The following is a 16352-nucleotide window of genomic DNA, read 5'->3' on the forward strand; positions in this document are numbered from 1 at the left end:
ACCTCGGCCTCATGGCGTTCCTGACACCCCACCGCCAGTCCCCGGTGATGCGCGAGTGACTGTCTCCGCGCAGCGCCGCAGAGAGCACGGCGAGCTGCTTTCCACTTCCTCTTTCTCAGGCTGACTAACGCTCCGCGCCCGCCCAGCGCGTCCGGCTCCCCGGGGGCGTGGCCACAGCCCGAAGGGGCGGGGAAATACCCTTATTCGGCCTTATATGGGCAGCCACGTCACAGGCTGTACACCCATTCACATAAAACGCTGAGCTGCCGGCGGAATCCCCGGCTTCTGGGGCGGCGAGTGGCCGGGCCGGGTGCTGAGCGTGCAGGGCGGGAAAGAAGAGTTGAGCGGTCGCTCCGGCGCCGGGCTCGGTCGGCCGGCCGCAGCCCCGCGGGTCGCCCTCCCGGGCCTCGCCGGCGGGCACCCTGGCTGTGGGCACCTGCGGGGCGCACGGCGCGGGGCCGCTGGGCGGCGGCGGCATGAAGGTCACGTCGCTCGACGGGCGCCAGCTGCGCAAGATGCTCCGCAAGGAGGCTGCGGCGCGCTGTGTGGTGCTCGACTGCCGGCCCTACCTGGCCTTCGCCTCCTCGAGCGTGCGCGGCTCGCTCAACGTCAACCTCAACTCGGTGGTGTTGCGGCGGGCCCGCGGAGGCGCGGTGTCGGCGCGCTACGTGCTGCCGGACGAGGCGGCGCGCGCGCGGCTGCTGCAGGAGGGCGGCGGCGGCGTGGCGGCGGTAGTCGTGCTGGACCAGGGCAGCCGCCACTGGCAGAAACTGCGCGAGGAGAGCTCCGCGCGCGTCGTGCTCACCTCGCTTCTCGCCTGCCTGCCCGCCGGCCCGCGGGTCTACTTCCTCAAAGGTGAGCGCGTCGGGGACGCCGGTCCCCTGTTACCGTCCGCGCCGGGAAGGCCCCGGGCTCTGGGGTCCCCTGCTGGCGCCGGGCGCCTTCCTCGACGCTAGAACCCGAGCAGTTCTCCGCTGGCGGGAGTCTGCACCTTGGGGCTCGACGTGCGCTAGGGAGGGCACTGCCAGTGTCAGCGCTCACGGCTTCCCCACTCGCGTTCCTCGAAAGCGCTTGACGATCGGCCTTTCGGCCTCGGTGGGTGGGGTGGGGTTGCTTACGCAGCCGGGGGCGCTGCTTCTCAGTTGGGGGTCGGTCGGCTAGTGCTGGGCGCGGGCCGGCTTTCCTGGCGCCGACTTCACCGCTCTCGCTGGGGCCTGCGCTCTGGAGCCGTCCTGATGGACAGATCTGGAGGGATCAGCAGGTCGCAACACCCTCACCCCCGAAGCGTGGCGCCGCGGTGTCCCCTTTCCTCTCTCCTGCACGATTAACGTATGTTAGGCTGTGTCTTCTTCGACCCTCTTGCCTTTTTGACCCTGGCGAGTCCCTCTCCTCCCCTCCCCTTCCTTTCCATTTCATTTTATTGCTTTTTATTGTTCCTTGGCTTCCCCTTCTCCCCTCCCAGGCCTTTCTCTAGCTCCGTTTGGAGCTGACACCCTTTTCACCTCCTCTCCCCCACCCCGGGATCATCTCCTGTACTGGTCTTGGGCCAAACCCGGCGGGCCTAATGCTGTCTGCCAGGGGTGGGAGGCAGGCTGGCCAGCGAGCCAGGACACATGAGAGGTGCCACAGGATGGTTGTGAAGGGGATTGCGTCACATTTGGTTTGAGATCTCCAGAAGCTGCTTCACCAGTCTGCCCATTCCACCTGCTGGGGGAGATGACGTTGGTGGTGGGTGGGTGATTTACTCTCAGACTCCAGAGTATTGATTTCTGGGTCACTTCCTATGACTGCTGCCACCTTGTATTTGAGTCCTTTGTAACCTCAGATGTATGGAAGGTGTAGCCTGTAGGGCAGATGTGAGGACTCAGCCTAGGCTGCGCGGGCCGACTCTGACGGGGACACCTTGAGGTGTAACACTGACGTGATTCAGAGCTCAGGTGCAGTGAGCTGAGAGAGTGAGAGCGCTGTTTTAAAACCGTGCAACTTGTGGAGTTTTACACATTCCAGGCCAGGAGATTCCAGAGGCACACGGGCAGCTCCCACCTCTATTAGCACCTCTTGCAGACTGTCCCCTGTTGATTCCTGTTAGGGAAACAACAGAGGCAGAAGATGATGATCTTCCTCTTTTACCCAGCCTCAGCCCCCAGGAGATGGAGAGTGCCCTCCAAGCTCTGCAGAGGTTTCATACACAGTCCCTGATTTCTTTTTGATATGCTTTTTGTCTCCTCTTCTTAGCAGTGAGTACAGAAAAAGCTTCTGCCTCTCCAGTAGCATGAAAGATACATTCCAGGGAACCTTTCCGGGTCCTGTCTGTGCTCCCCACCCCTCTCCAGGGGACCATGCTAGCAGTTTGGAAGTTATTGCCACAGGAAGTAGGCAGCTCTGTAGACTCACATCTCAGGAAAATTAATGTTTAAAAAAAATTTTTTAACGTAAGTAACATACAGCACAAAGGCTGTACAATGAAAAGTGGATCTTCTGCACGCCCTAGAACCCAGTTCTACTCCCTAGAGACAACAGTCAACTATTTCTTGTTCATCTTTAGATAAATTAATTTTCCATGAGTAAAAATAGAATGATTTTGTATATTTCCTGTTCCTGCCTCTTTCATCTAACTAGATCTTGAGAGATTTGTCCATATCAGAGCATACATGTCCTATTCACTTTTTAAACCCATCCCCTGGTGATAGCCAGTAAGTAGGTTGCTTCCAGCCTTAGTATTTGAAGCAGTGTGGGAGAGTATAACTTTGTCCAAATGCTTTTGCATGTGCACTATCTTTCAGTAAAATTATGAGAATTGCCAGGTCGAAAGTTATGTCCGTTTTAAATTTCAGTAGAAATTGCTTAATACTTACCCTTATAACAGTACTAAGTTGTTGCCAAAGAAAATTATTTCTTTACCTAACTCACATCCAGATAAGAGTTCAGGTTTTTAATCTAGTGGCATCTCAGATCGTGGGGCAAACCTTTTTTTTTTTTGGCCACGCAGCATGTGGAATCTAAGTTCCCCAACCAGGGATCGAACCCAAGCCCCCTGCATTGGAAGCACGGTCTTAACCACAGGACCGCCAGGGAAGTCCTGCAATGCCTTTTACACTTCCCTCAATGCCCACCCCTCCCAAAAAAACCCACTACAATGAGATGACCGAACAGCATTGTCAGTGCGTATTTATATATAGCGTCCGTGTGCTTTCTCTGCTCAGCTCCCTTGGTAATGCGGTGGTTTTCAAAAACAGAATCACTCTGAAGAGGATTGAAGCTGCCGAAAGAATTGCCACGGCTCTTGCAGCTCAAGTGAGGCACCAGAGAGGAATGTTCTGTCTCTCCACGCCTCTGATGGGAGTGGGTGAAAGACAGACCATCTAATCTATAGGACTCCTGACCCCAGCTGGAAGAGGCAGGACCCCGTTTATCTGTCCCTCAACTACACTGAGACTCTTTGTCTGCCTGCCTTATTTTGTCAACAGGCAGGCAGGACCCAGCCCACACCCGCACCTCCTGTCTGTCCTCCTAACAGCCAACTCTTTTTATTATTATTATTATTTTAATTTATTTTATTTTTGGCTGTGTTGGGTCTTCATGGCTGCCCGCGGGCTTTCTAGTTGCGGCGAGCGAGGGCTACTCTTCGTTGCAGTGCACGGGCTTCTCATTGTGGTGGCTTCTCTTGTTGCAGAGCACGGGCTCTAGGCGCGTGGGCTTCAGTAGTTGTGGCGCGATGACTCTAGAGCACAGGCTCAGTAGTTGTGGCGCACGGGCTTAGTTGCTCCAGGGCATGTGGGATCTTCCCAGACCAGGGCTCGAACCCGTGTGCCCTGCATTGGCAGGAGGATTCTTAACCACTGTGCCACCAGGGAAGCCCAACAGCCAACTGTTAGGTGCTCTATTTAAAGCCAAGAGATGGGGTGGCCTGAAGGCTTCTCTTTCCCAAGCTTCATTCTGAAGTTTGAGAGGGCCTGGGCCGCTCTTACTTCAGATTCCCATCCCCTATCACTCAGTTTGTCTCCTGGGACCCAAAATGTTGAGGCCCAGGCACAGGAAGTGATTTGCTAACTAGGGACACCTCTTCGGAGGAAGCTGAGGGTCAGTGTAAGTGTGGTTTCTTTCTGCCTTCTGGGAGGGAAGGGGTGGGGGCAGTGGTGGGGAGGGAGGGGAAACTAAGCCACAGACACCTTCAAACTTTCCACCTCCGCCTCCCTCAGGCATGGCCTGTCATCATGACGGGGAACGTGGTCATTGTGGAGGTCCAGAAGCGCATTTGGGGAGGCCCAATTGGCTATTTGTTGAAGTGACCGCAGGGGAGATTTGGGTGTGCTAAATGGGGTTGGGGGCAGTTCCAGCAAGCTGAGAGGAAGCAGTAATGGCTAGATGACTCATTCTAGGAATTGGCTGCAGCTTCTGGGAGAGAGCTGGAGACTGCCGTGTAATCCATTAACCATTTGCCTACTGCAGGGGTTTAAAAAGCCACCATGTCCTCCACTGTGGGGCTATTACAACACCAAAAGACAGAAGAAAAAAAGGGGGTCTTTTTGGAAAAATACATGGTCTCAGAATGCTTATTTAATTGATGATTTAGGGAATTCCCTGGCGGTCCAGTGGTTAGGACTCAGCACTTTCACTGCCAGGGCCCAGGTTCAATCCCTGGTCAGGGAACTGAGATCCCATAAGCTGGGAACTAGGATCTCACAAGCTGCGCAGCATGGCCAAAAAAAAAAATTGATGATTTGACCCCAAGTGAATTCTCTGGGCCAGAAAAAGAAGCAGGTTTTCTGGAGGCTCTTGGAAGTGTCTTTAGGTCCCTTTGGATTGGAAGCAAAGTGTTTCCCCACACAAGTCTGGCCTGTGCACCCAGCAGCATTTGGCATTCTGAGGCTTCGAGGCCAGTGCTTCACTTGGTTCTTCCCTACCTCATGTATGGGCCTGAGAACTTACCTGCTCAAGTTTCTATGACTTGGTCAGAGAGTAGTTTTTACCTTAAGTGATCTGATCCATTTGGAGAAGTTTAAATATAGTTAGGATTTTTATAGAATCATACCTGCCAGGTATGAGGGTGTGTGTGTGTGTGTGTAGCTGGGGAGAAAGTTCAGGAGGGGAGGGTAATAAGGAGATAAAGGGAAAGTAGGTGGTCATCAAGGAGAAAGAAAGAGTTTTTACTTAAAGGGGTAAGAATTAAGTTCAGAAGGCCTCATTGCTCTGGTTTGGAAGGTAATTAACTAGATTGATTACACTGGACCTGTGGAGAGGATTGTCAGCAGTGTTCTTAGCACCTTGGCAAAGAGAAAGGGCAGGGCTGTTTTATTGCCCTGAGTTTAAACCTCGTGTTAGCCCCCATTCCCTTATGAATAGAGGAGGTTTCATCTATAATCCAGTTTAGAGCTAAGGGACTAGGGATGAAACAGACCAGTTTAGGAGTCTCGTTCACAAATTAATGAAATTCTGCATAATCACACCTGCATTTTAGATAAATGAGAGAAAATAGCTTTTGTTTTCTGGAGGGATTTGGTTAATATTTGCCAGATGTCAGATATTTTACCTTTCACAGTTTAAGCTTCTTCTGATAGGCATAGAAAGTTAATCATTGCCTCTCTGAACTATAGCTTTTTAGGAGAGAGAGAGAGAGTGTGTGCGTATGTGTGTGTGTGTCTGTGGAGCCCGTTTCTATTCTAAAACTATTACTTGTTTTGGCTCAATTTTTTAGTATGACCAAAATGTATGGTAGCTGAATATTTTTTTACTATTCCACACTGAGGGTATTGATCAATTCTGGGCATTTTCTGACAGCCTGAGAAAAATCGATGCTTATATCTTTCTTGCTTTTTTTTTTGTCTTTTAGGGGGATATGAGACTTTCCACTCGGAATATCCTGAGTGTTGCGTGGACGTAAAACCCATTTCACCAGAGAAGGTTGAAACCGAGACAGCCCTCATCAGTCAGTGTGGGAAATCAGTGCTCAACATCAGCTACAGGCCGGCTTACGACCAGGTACACTGTGTGGAAGTACCATCCCGGCTCCTGGCTCTGTTCCTTGCACAGCACCCTGGCTCTTCCACTCCCTGCTCAGCAACCTTGGTTGGTTCGTTTGCGGATCAGGGAGTTGGCAGAGGCCTCTAGCTTTAGAGAGCCTCTGTTGCTTGCCAACTTGAGTTTCCATCTAAGAGTAAATGAGCTTCCTTCCAGCAAATAAGCTGACAAGAGCAAATGCGCTTCAGGATGCTTGGTGGCTTCTGGCAAAAAGTGGAAGCGAAAGATACATTATTATTAGCTGGCCTGGGAGGTGCAGAGAAGCTTTGAAATATCGATTTAGGTTTCCCTGAAGACGTTTCAGAGCTGACTTTCAGGCTTCCTGTGTTGATCTTCTTCATAACTGTTCATGCTCTGCAGTTTCTGCAAACCAACCCAGTACCTGTAAAGGCGTGTCTTGGTATTTTTAACTGAAGGAGGAAGATTGGGGAAGGGTTGTAGAGAAATTACTATTTGGATGGCTAAGCAGCCTCGCCTAGGGGTTTCTGATGCTTATAATTCCATAAATTCTGAAACCAGAGATCAAGACACACTAGAGGATTTCATGTGTCTACAAACATGTGGGGTTTTTCCCTTCAAAGAACTGTACTTTCTGGCAACTCATTAAAGGAAGAAAAAGTGGACGGCTCAGGCAGGGGTTACCTATACCTTGCAGGAGGATGTGGAAAAAGCCAGCAAGGACCCAAATCTGCAGAAAACAGAGATCAAAACCTACCTTCCCATTTTACAGAGGAAAAAACTGTCACAGCTGGTGGGATGATTGATTTTGCCAAGAATCCTGCAGCTGGGTTCATGGCTGCACTAGGCCCAGAACTCCCTTCTCTTACCTCCTTGTTCTGGTTCTTTTCAGGACCCTGTTCTGTTTTCCACATGCCTTCTCTTGGAAGAGGGCCAGTCTAGGCATCTGACTTGGTAGGAGGAGCTTTTCAGGTTCTTTGCACAAAATAAGAACATACCCAAATCATAAGAAGGAAGATTTCTAGATACTGCCTAAGATGCCAGCTGCCTGCCAAGAGCAGAGCTCTGCCCCTGGGGATAAACTTCCAAATACAGCCAGGTGGCTTTTCCTTGAATGGAAACCTATTAGCTTGGCGAGGTGCCAGGGTTATTATTTTGTTTGTTTTCTTTTATTAAAATTACAGTGTATGATGAACCCTGGGCTTTCAAGCCATGGGCATCCGACTTAGCTGGATTTCTATTTTTATTTGTTTGTTTGGGTGGTGTTTTCCCCCTCCTTTCTCAGAAAGTGAAAGAGAAACGAGACTTTGCAGGATGTTGTGAAAGCACAGCAGACCTTTGGCCAAGCAAGGACCAGGGAGGCCCTGGTGTGTTTCCACGGTTCATCTGGGGAACCCCCTAGTGCTACTCTTAGTAGCGCTTCTGCCTTGAGAGAAGCCAGGTGAGGTCATGTTAACCTTTGGGGTTTCTGAAGGCCTTTGGTTTCTTTCTCTTGAGTCTAAAAAGAAGATTCAAAAAAGGAAAGAAACATGGTTTCAGGGGTGTTGGGCTAAGCTCCAGGAGAAATTGAGTAGGATCCCAGGCCTTGTGTGTCAGCATTTTCCAGGCTCTAAAGAGAGGGAGAGATCTATGTAGGTACACCTAAAGTGTTAAGCTCAGGGGCCAGCTAATAAAAATACTGGTTACTATTACTACCTTTTGTAAAATCTCTGTAACTTTCTTTCAAGTGGCCAAACTGGCCTTTGCCTTAAGCACATGACTTCTCAGGAAAGAGAAGGCAAACACCCATGCGGGGTAATTTGAGAATTGCCTTCTCCTGGCCCTCATCCCGTGCCCCTTTCCCTATTGTGGGTCTGGCAGAGAGTTTCCATTCTACTCTTATTCCAGGACAGGAAATGGAAACACAGGAAGCGGATGGATGATATGGGAAAGGCTGGCAAAGACACAGCTACTGTCACCCCAGCTCAGTGTTTTCCCTCTAAATCTCCAGGGGCTCCCATTGTTCCAAGTATGGAACAATGGCTTTTCTTGCCACCCTGGAAATGCTGAGACTGCCAGACTCCGACTAGCTAGCTGTTCTTTTTAGCTTTGCTCCAGGGTAGATGGTCTCTGGTTCTTTGGGCATCCTTCTTAACTAGAAACCTCAGGTATAGGTGGTCTCCAAAAGGGTGAAGCTGTCTGCGTCTCTCACCAAAACTCAGCCCCACAAGAAGAAGATCAGGCCTGGGACTTCCCTGGCAGTCCAGTGGTTAAGACTCCATGCTTCCATTGCAGGGGGCATGGGTTCGATCCCTGGTTGGGGAAGTAAGATCCTGCAGCCTTCATGCCACGCAGCACAGCACAGCCAAAAAAAAAAAAAAAAAAGATCAGGCCCTGCTCATGGCCTAACAGCTTTTCATTATCTGAGGATTTTGGATAGATAGTGGTCATTTTCACTTCTGAGAAGTATACTTTTTTGGGGGGCGGGGGGAAGTATATTTTAACATCTCTGAGCTCCAAATGCATCTTAGGATCAACAGTGTCCTAGGTTTGATGAAACACATTATATACAACGTCAGGATTGTAAAGGAGGGGGCTTACCTTGTTGAACCGTTTTCCATTTTATCTAGAAGGAAGCCGAGGCTGCCCGCAAGGTTAAAGGGCTCACCCTGGCACTCTCAGGGCAGCTAGAACTACAACACGGGCCTCTCAAGCCTTCCATCACACCACCCTCTTCTCATCCTTGTCAGCATAGGAAGGCTGCCGGCATTTCCTACCACCTCAATATATATAAGAAAATGAAAATCTTAGCTGTGTGAGATTTGCTGTCACTGAGTCACAAGGCAGTAATGTAGGGTAGAGAGTTTACCAGGACGGAGGCTCCACCCACACACTCTTGGGTGAACTATGCTGACTCTGAACTCTCTACCTGGAAACCAGAAAGGGAACCTCCCACCTGAAAACAAATAGGTCAGGGTTGTTTTTTGTTTCTTCTCCCCAAAGAGCAAGCTAATCCAACGTTTCCTGGTTGTCCTCCTTTGCCCCTGCTTCCAGGGCGGCCCAGTCGAAATCCTTCCGTTCCTCTACCTTGGAAGTGCCTACCATGCATCCAAGTGCGAGTTCCTCGCCAACCTGCACATCACGGCTCTGCTGAATGTCTCACGACGGACCTCTGAGGCCTGCACGACCCACCTACACTACAAATGGATCCCCGTGGAAGACAGCCATGCGGCTAACATCAGCTCCCACTTTCAAGAAGCAATAGATTTCATTGGTAGGTGCAGCCATTCCCCCTCAGTTGTTTTGGGGGCCCCCGAGGGGAACTGTATTCTTGGATTTTGATGTACTGATGGGGGTTCCCTTCACTGAGAAGAAAAGCATCTCGTTGTAGAGCCAACTTGGCTGGTTGGATGCACCGACCAAAACGACAGAGGGGAGGATTTGAGTTGCTATTAATAGGAGCTTTAATTTGCAAGATAAATGAATTACTACAATTTTATGGCAATACTCTGTCGCTCTTGTTAGTGTTTCTGGCTGGGTGGGAAGCAGGGTGCATCCGTGTGTGATGCTCCGTGCCAGGGAAGCAGGGGAGGGAAAGAACCACCCAAACTGTGCTTCTACGTAGGTTGGGATATTTTTAAAAGCAAACAGAAGGACTGAGAGAGCACTCCTTACGCACTGAGCCCCCAGGGCCCCGGCAGCTTCCCGTGGTTTTTGGCAAACTGCTTTGGGGGCAATTGTTTTGCATTTTCAGCTGATTTTGAACTAAAGAGAGCGCTCGTCTCAAGCTCTGTGTTTTATGCACAGAGAAGTTGGCATCTTTTTGCATCCTTTGTACGTTCCATGAGGCAGTTATCATTTACTCCACTGTGTAGGCCTGGAAACCTCTGGTCCCTCTGCCTAGAAAGGGCTTTGGGCCTTGGGATTCCAACTCCTCGAGCAGGCTGGATTGTTCTTTCATTTGACATCTCTGTTTCCCCCAACCATCTCCCCTGGGGGCTGGACTGACTTTTTTGTGTCTCAGATTTGCAAGCACCCACCACTCCCCATCCTTGTGGGCTTGCCTCCCTTTCCAGAGTCCTTCTTTCCCTTTAACATGCGTAGCTGTTGAAGCTGAGCGGTGATCTTCCTGCCTCGTGCTCTGAGGGATGTTGGAGAGAGAAAGGCCGGTGCTGGGTGCAGCAATGATTACTTAGCGCAGGGAGCCGTTAAAGGCCCCCCTTCCACCACATGGTGGGCCGTCCGCTCAGCACACACAATCTCTACTCCACAGAAGCCTGCTGAGAAACTCACCAGAGGCAAGAGGCCGAGGCTGCCTCCCTGTTCCCGGAGGCTCTGGGCTGCGATGGTTCCTTTGGAGTCTCTGAGAGACGGTCAAGATGATGGGTTCAGGGTGGGAAACCCTTGACTTGTTCTCTCTGTCCCTGGGAATGCCTTGCCCTTGTCAGCCTGTTATTTAATTACCTAGATAGCTTCTCAGTGAGGTCATGAAACCCGCCCCCATCACTTCTCAGAAGCCTCCCTCCCCATCCTGTGTGTGCATTGTGTCTGTGTACACAAGCGCACAAACCCACAGCATTCTGAAGGCACACGAGATGCTTTTCCCCAGACTCCTTGCCCTGCTGGAGGAAGGAGGGACTGAGGCCGAACCATGCATTGACCCCTTCCGAGGGCCACATAGAAGGCAAGCCCCCAGGGGTGAAGTGGGATCCAGAAGCAACACACTGTAGGCCTTTTGCTTTCTGGGATTTGGCTCTGGGCCAATTAAAAGCTAGACTACCAGCTTTTTGCTGGTGGAGGAGCAAAAGATGGTTGGAGTCACGACCCTATAATCCTAGGAACTTGGAGTCCCTGTTGAACTAATTTACAGGAACTCTTTTTTTTTTTCTTTTGAATCAGAGACTGTATTGGGGCACTTCTAATGAGGAACCCTGGGGTGTCCTTTGGGATTTTCATTCTGTTGGGGAAACTCCAGGTTCCTCCCTGACTCCTCAGAAACTGGATCTTTCAGATCTTAGAGATGCACTTGCAAATTTCTTGGACTTGAGGAGGGAGGTGGGTAAGGGGGCTGACTTTTTATTTGCCCTTCAAAATCTTAAATGTTTTTGCATATGGTGGCCTTACATAGTGCCATGGACATCTAACTTCCTGTGATGTAATTGTTTCCTCACTAGCAAGAGAGGGAATTGGAAAGACTCTTTTTTGTGGTTTTTATTTGATGTGTATATATGTTTAACCTTTTACCCCTGCTCATTTTTAACAGTTGGAGCTCTTTTGGGGGGAGGAGTAGAACAGAAAAGGAGGGCACCCCACTTTTGTCATATTGAGCTAACGAATGCTAACTGAAGGTGGTAGCTTTATAGCAGTGACTCCCATTGTTGTGCAAGATGGAGTTTGCCAAAGCCATTTATATCCTCCGTCTAGTAAGCGTTACTTAGCCAAGGCTATAATTAGTGGCTGTGCACTATTTATTGTATGTTTGGTTGGTTGGGAACCCTCGGTGCTGAGCCAAGCATCCCGCCCTGGCACAGCCAAACAGGAATCCCAGGGAGGCTGGAAGGCCTCAACCAGGATGAGGGCTAGGTCATCACCATTAGAATCAGACCCCAAGAGACAGGAATTGCTTCTCCAAGTCAGTCTTTGAGCCTGGGACCCTCTCAGGGAAATGTGAATGTGCAATAAAAACTTGCATGCAGCTTCAAAGATTTTCCCAAAGTCTTCTTGAAACGCATCCGTGGAACCCGAGTTAAGATGGCATCCCCAGGAAGGAGTTACTCCAGGTCTAGCACCTCCAGTGGCAGAACCTGTGAAAGTATCCTGGAGAACTAAGGATTGTGAAGGTCCTACACAGAGATAGACATCATGGTGGGACCCCAAAGTCTATCCTCAGCAGTGGAGGTTAAAGACTGGCAAAAGCTTGGTGTGGGACCACAGACGTTGAGCAGGGATGATGATTTGATAACTAGGTCACTTTTTTTTTTAATTCTTTAATTAAATCCAATTGCCTTTGAGTTCCAATCCCAACTCATTTCCACTGTCTTCTTTCTTCCAGACTGTGTCAGGGAAAAGGGAGGCAAGGTCCTGGTTCACTGTGAGGCTGGGATCTCCCGCTCACCCACCATCTGCATGGCTTACCTTATGAAGACCAAGCAGTTCCACCTAAAGGACGCCTTTGATTACATCAAGCAGAGGAGGAGTGTGGTCTCGCCCAACTTCAGCTTCATGGGCCAGCTCCTACAGTATGAGTCCGAGATCCTGCCTTCCGCGCCTAGCCCCCAGGCTCCCTCCTCCCAAGGGGAGGCAGCCGGCCCTTCGTTCATAGCCCATTTGCAGACACTGAGCCCTGAAGTGCAGGGTTCCTACTGCACGTTCCCTACCTCGGTGCTGGCACCATTGCCCACCCACTCAACAGTCTCAGAGCTCAGCCAGAGTCCCATGGCCACAGCCACATCCTGCTAAGACCAGGGTGGGAGAACCAGCCCAGCTCCAAGAACAACTGTGATTTTGTATTTTAACTCGTGGACATTTCATACCTGTGCAATACTGAAGACCTCACTCTGTCCCTCTGTCCTGGTGGGACAGTGAAGGGTCACCAGGTTTGCAAACAAACTTCAGACTGACCTCGGGGATAGGTTCTTGGGACTGAAGGAAGGCCAAGCCATTATGAGAGCACAGTGTGTGCTGACTACTGTATTTCCAGACCCCCTGCCCTCAGGACTGCCCAGTCTTTGCACCTCAAAGTTTGCCCTTTCATTTCAAGCATAAGGCAATAAATACCTGCAGCAACGTGAGAGAAAGCAGTTGCTGGACCAGGAGAAAAGGCAGTAACGAAGCCAATTCATTTTGAAGGAAGCACAATTTCCACCTTATTTTTTTAACTTTGGCAGTCTCCGTATCGGTCTCTGTTGCTTCAGGGCATAAGCTGATCACCACCCAGTCAGGAAAGTAACCCTACAGGGTTTTAGGGACATGATGTATATGCCGATTTGAACCCTCAGATGATTTTGAGACTCTGTCTTGGGTCAGGTGGAATCATTTGGGTGAAGTAGTGAGACAGGAACACTTCTGGTTTCCTCTTCACTGTGGGTTTTTCCCTGACTTTGGACTTTGGCATGATTCTTACTCATACTTGAACCTTTCTCGTTGCACCTCTCCTCAAAGCAACTCTGGCATCATTTGAAAAGAGTTCTTTAGACCACAGACCAACAATCATCCCTTTGAGGTGGTGGCACTGGGTGCCAGGAGAGAAAGGGTACCCACTGTCTGGGTCAGTGGCATCGAAACGGTTGTCACCCCAGCTTGCTGTCCTTATATGTGCTTGTCTCGTCTCTGGTGACACTTGTTTTCTTCCCTGCCCCTCGGGGTTGTCTTCAAGCTGTTGACTTCTGGGATTTGCAGATTTCTCAATGTGGTACTACTTCCTTTTTGTCTGTAGGTTATTTCTCCAGGGGAAAAGGCAATAATTTCCTAAAATCCATATGAATGTGAAGAAAAGCAGTATGTTACTGGTTGTTGATGTTGTTGTTTTTATAGTGCAAAATAAAAATAGTAAGAAGAACAAAAACGCTTCTTCATGTTGGTGAGTTGGGGTAAGGCAGGGATACACTGAGGCGGGGCCCAGCCTGCCTCACTGGGTTTTATTTCCGAACGAACGCTAAGGTGATGGTGTTGGGTGTGCAGTTGGAGGCATGAGGCTGTACGTCTGCTCGCGAGCTGGTGATCATAGCAATACAGAATAATGCTTTCCAGTTGGGAGGCTTCCCTTGGCTCACTTGCAAGAGAACTCCTTAGGCTCAGGCCACATGGAGAGGTGGTCAGAGCATCCACCCACCCTGGGCTCTTTGTGAGCCCCGGACAGAGTTCAACTTGAACCTCCACTTCCTCATCCATGAAATGAGTGAACTAAGCTAGATGATCCCAAAAGCCCCTTAGAGCTCAAGACCCTTGATTCCAGCAAACCTGAGTGGCAAGCTTGTGGTCAGGCCCCTCCCTCCAGTGCCTGGCATGTGGCAGACTCTCAGAAAAGTTTGGAAAAATGACCAAGGGACAGATAAGTGAACTAGGTAAAGGTTAACCTTAAATGCCTGTTCTCCCTCTTTTACCCTTGGAATTAATTCTTCCAGATAATTCCCTCAGGAGTTCCTAAGTAAATCCCTCAATGAGTTGATTTAAATCCAAGGCTGAATCAACTTGCCTTCTGAGTAATTTCCTCTGTGTGGTGGAGGAAGGAAGGGGCAATATTTGCGTATTCCCATGGCTTATGTCTCTGTTCCAGCCTAACTCTTGGGGCCTGTTTCCTAATCAAGGGTAACGGGAAATTGGCTGGGAATGATACCATATGTGCCTGACACAGGGATTCCAATCCATACCCCGTGATTACGGGGGGGTCCAGAGAGGCCTTCAGCACCCCCCCCCGCAGCAAACACCATGTCAACAAATAGCAAGATGGCGGCCAAGCCCAGGGTAGCCCAGCTCTTTCTAAACATCTCACCTCAAAGACTTTGCTTGAGACTTTGCTCCCCACGCACCTTTCCTTCCCCACTGGTTCCTTGGAGAGTCCTCAGATAAGAATGTCACCCAGACTGGGGAAGCTGCATTTCCTTCAGCCTGCACCCCTCATCTGCATAATCCAAGCAAGGTTTCCAGGGGAAGAAAGTGGAGTGAAGGGCACTGTATAGGAAGAAGAAATCCTGGGTTCTAGCCCTCACCCTGCCCCAACTAGTGCTTTAGAGCTAATCTCTAATCTTGCTGGACCAAACTTCAGGGCTTGGTCTACCTGAGGTCCCTCCCTGGTTTCATATCTCTGAGCCTCCGCTCTGCCTTGGAATGTGTCCCATTTTGTGTGGGCCTGTCCAGGCGCTGAGTGGCTGGAGGGGCCGCAAGCCGGGAGAGCCAGGGAGGGGGAAGCTGGATGCAGGCTGGGGTGATGTGCTAAGCCGCATCCCACTTGCTGACATTTGCTTTATTGCATTAAAGTCTTTCTCTGAAGGGTGAGTAAGTCGTCTAAATCAGGCATATGAGGATTGCTCATAAGCCAGTGAGTCACTGGAGGGTAAGCCAAGTGAAGCCCCACAGCTGGGGATGGCTCTGTAACTCTCACTCCCTTAATAGTCTTCTCATTAATTACACCTCCATTTTTGCCAAGACCAACTTTACATTGGCTTCCAGTGCCAGGTGGAGAATTAAAGCTGGTGTTATCCAGTTCCTTCATCCCCAGGTTTTGAAGGAACACCTCCCTTGGTCTCCAGCAATGCTTCAGGCAGAGATGTGTCTGGGAGAATAGAAATGTTAATTCTCTATTCTGGTCCCCAGCAGAGTCTGTGGGTGAGCTCCTCAGGTCTACCCTAGCTCCTGAGCTAGGCCTGACCTAGGGGCAGGAAATGTAAAAGCAGCTCACACCAGTGTGCTCGCAGGAGCCCTGTGTACCCATGGTTCTCCTTTGTGTGAGGACCCAGGGAAAAAGCACCCCAGATCTCAATACCCTGAAAGGCTGCATCTCACTGAGGTGCTGGTGGTTTCTCTTCTGAACACCATAAAGTTGGTGACCACCCCTGTTTCCCTCTTTGCTCAGGCAAGGAGACAGCTCAGAACCAAATTTTTAGCCTACCTCTGGCAATTTTCTAGGACCTTATGGCATATATTTTGGGTATCAACTCTACCTGGTTTCCATTAAAATTTCCCAACTTTATTTTTCTTTACTTCCATTTCCACAGTGACTTTTAAAAAAGAACAACACTTGGGTAATAAATATTAAACATACCACAATGCATTTATGGAATGAGGTGATATGAACGTAGAGAGAAGCCAGTACATCCTCGGTGTTGCTACTCTCCATCTCACTCTGAAGGATTTATCCATGGGACTGTATAAATCTTCACCTTCTCAGTAAATCTGCCAAGTTTTGTATTCTTTCTGGAATAAACCCTGTCCAGAACCTGAACCCCATGACTAAGGCCTGGCTCTATGTCTTAGAATCTCTGGCACTGAGACCCTATATTCTGCTGCTGGTGACTTTCTATGGGGGGAGCCCTGGACCAGATGGACAGATTGCTCAAAGCCACAGCACAGATGCTCCCAACCTTCACACGCTGCATGTGATGGATGTGACTCTGTGCCTAGATAACAGTATTGGTTGAGTGAAGGAGTGAATGGATCATCCGTCCATCCGTTTAACACTGAGCACCTGCTAGAACCTGGGATTCAGTGGGGAATGAGAGCTTCATAAGTACTGATGACTGTTCACTGGACTTTCTGTCCCAGAGTGGAGCTGGCCTCTCAAGGTGGACCCATGTCCCCAGCCCCACACAATCCCCTTCCCCAGCTCCCCTCTTCTTGGCTCCAGCTCCATCCTCTCCCCTCTGGCCCCAGGATGCTTCATGCCCAAGCTCCCAGATATG

General features: G+C 50.0%; 1 protein-coding gene and 1 long non-coding RNA gene across 5 annotated transcripts in view; one reads left to right on the forward strand and one right to left on the reverse strand.

Moving 5' to 3' along the window:
• LOC309636188 overlaps window positions 1–210 on the reverse strand; it is a 30715-nt gene extending 30505 nt beyond the window's left edge. For 2 of the 4 annotated variants that reach the window (XR_014249274.1, XR_014249276.1), the window contains exon 1: window positions 3–141. This is a non-coding gene — a long non-coding RNA (uncharacterized lncRNA). Of the gene's footprint in view, window positions 1–2 lie in introns of all 4 variants that reach the window. The other 2 variants (XR_014249277.1, XR_014249278.1) reach the window with 2 other exon arrangements.
• Window positions 211–286: 76 nt separating this feature from the next.
• Window positions 287–16073, forward strand: DUSP5 (dual specificity phosphatase 5). The gene is made up of 4 exons (XM_082408422.1): window positions 287–855; window positions 5831–5979; window positions 9010–9229; window positions 12008–16073. The coding sequence occupies exons 1-4, from the start codon at window positions 477–479 to the stop codon at window positions 12412–12414; spliced, it is 1155 nt and encodes a 384-aa protein (XP_082264548.1). The 5' UTR covers window positions 287–476; the 3' UTR covers window positions 12415–16073.
• The last annotated feature ends 279 nt before the right edge of the window (window positions 16074–16352 follow it).

This window comes from Balaenoptera borealis (assembly GCF_965194805.1).
Source record: "Balaenoptera borealis genome assembly, chromosome: 10".
Taxonomy (NCBI): domain Eukaryota; kingdom Metazoa; phylum Chordata; class Mammalia; order Artiodactyla; family Balaenopteridae; genus Balaenoptera; species Balaenoptera borealis.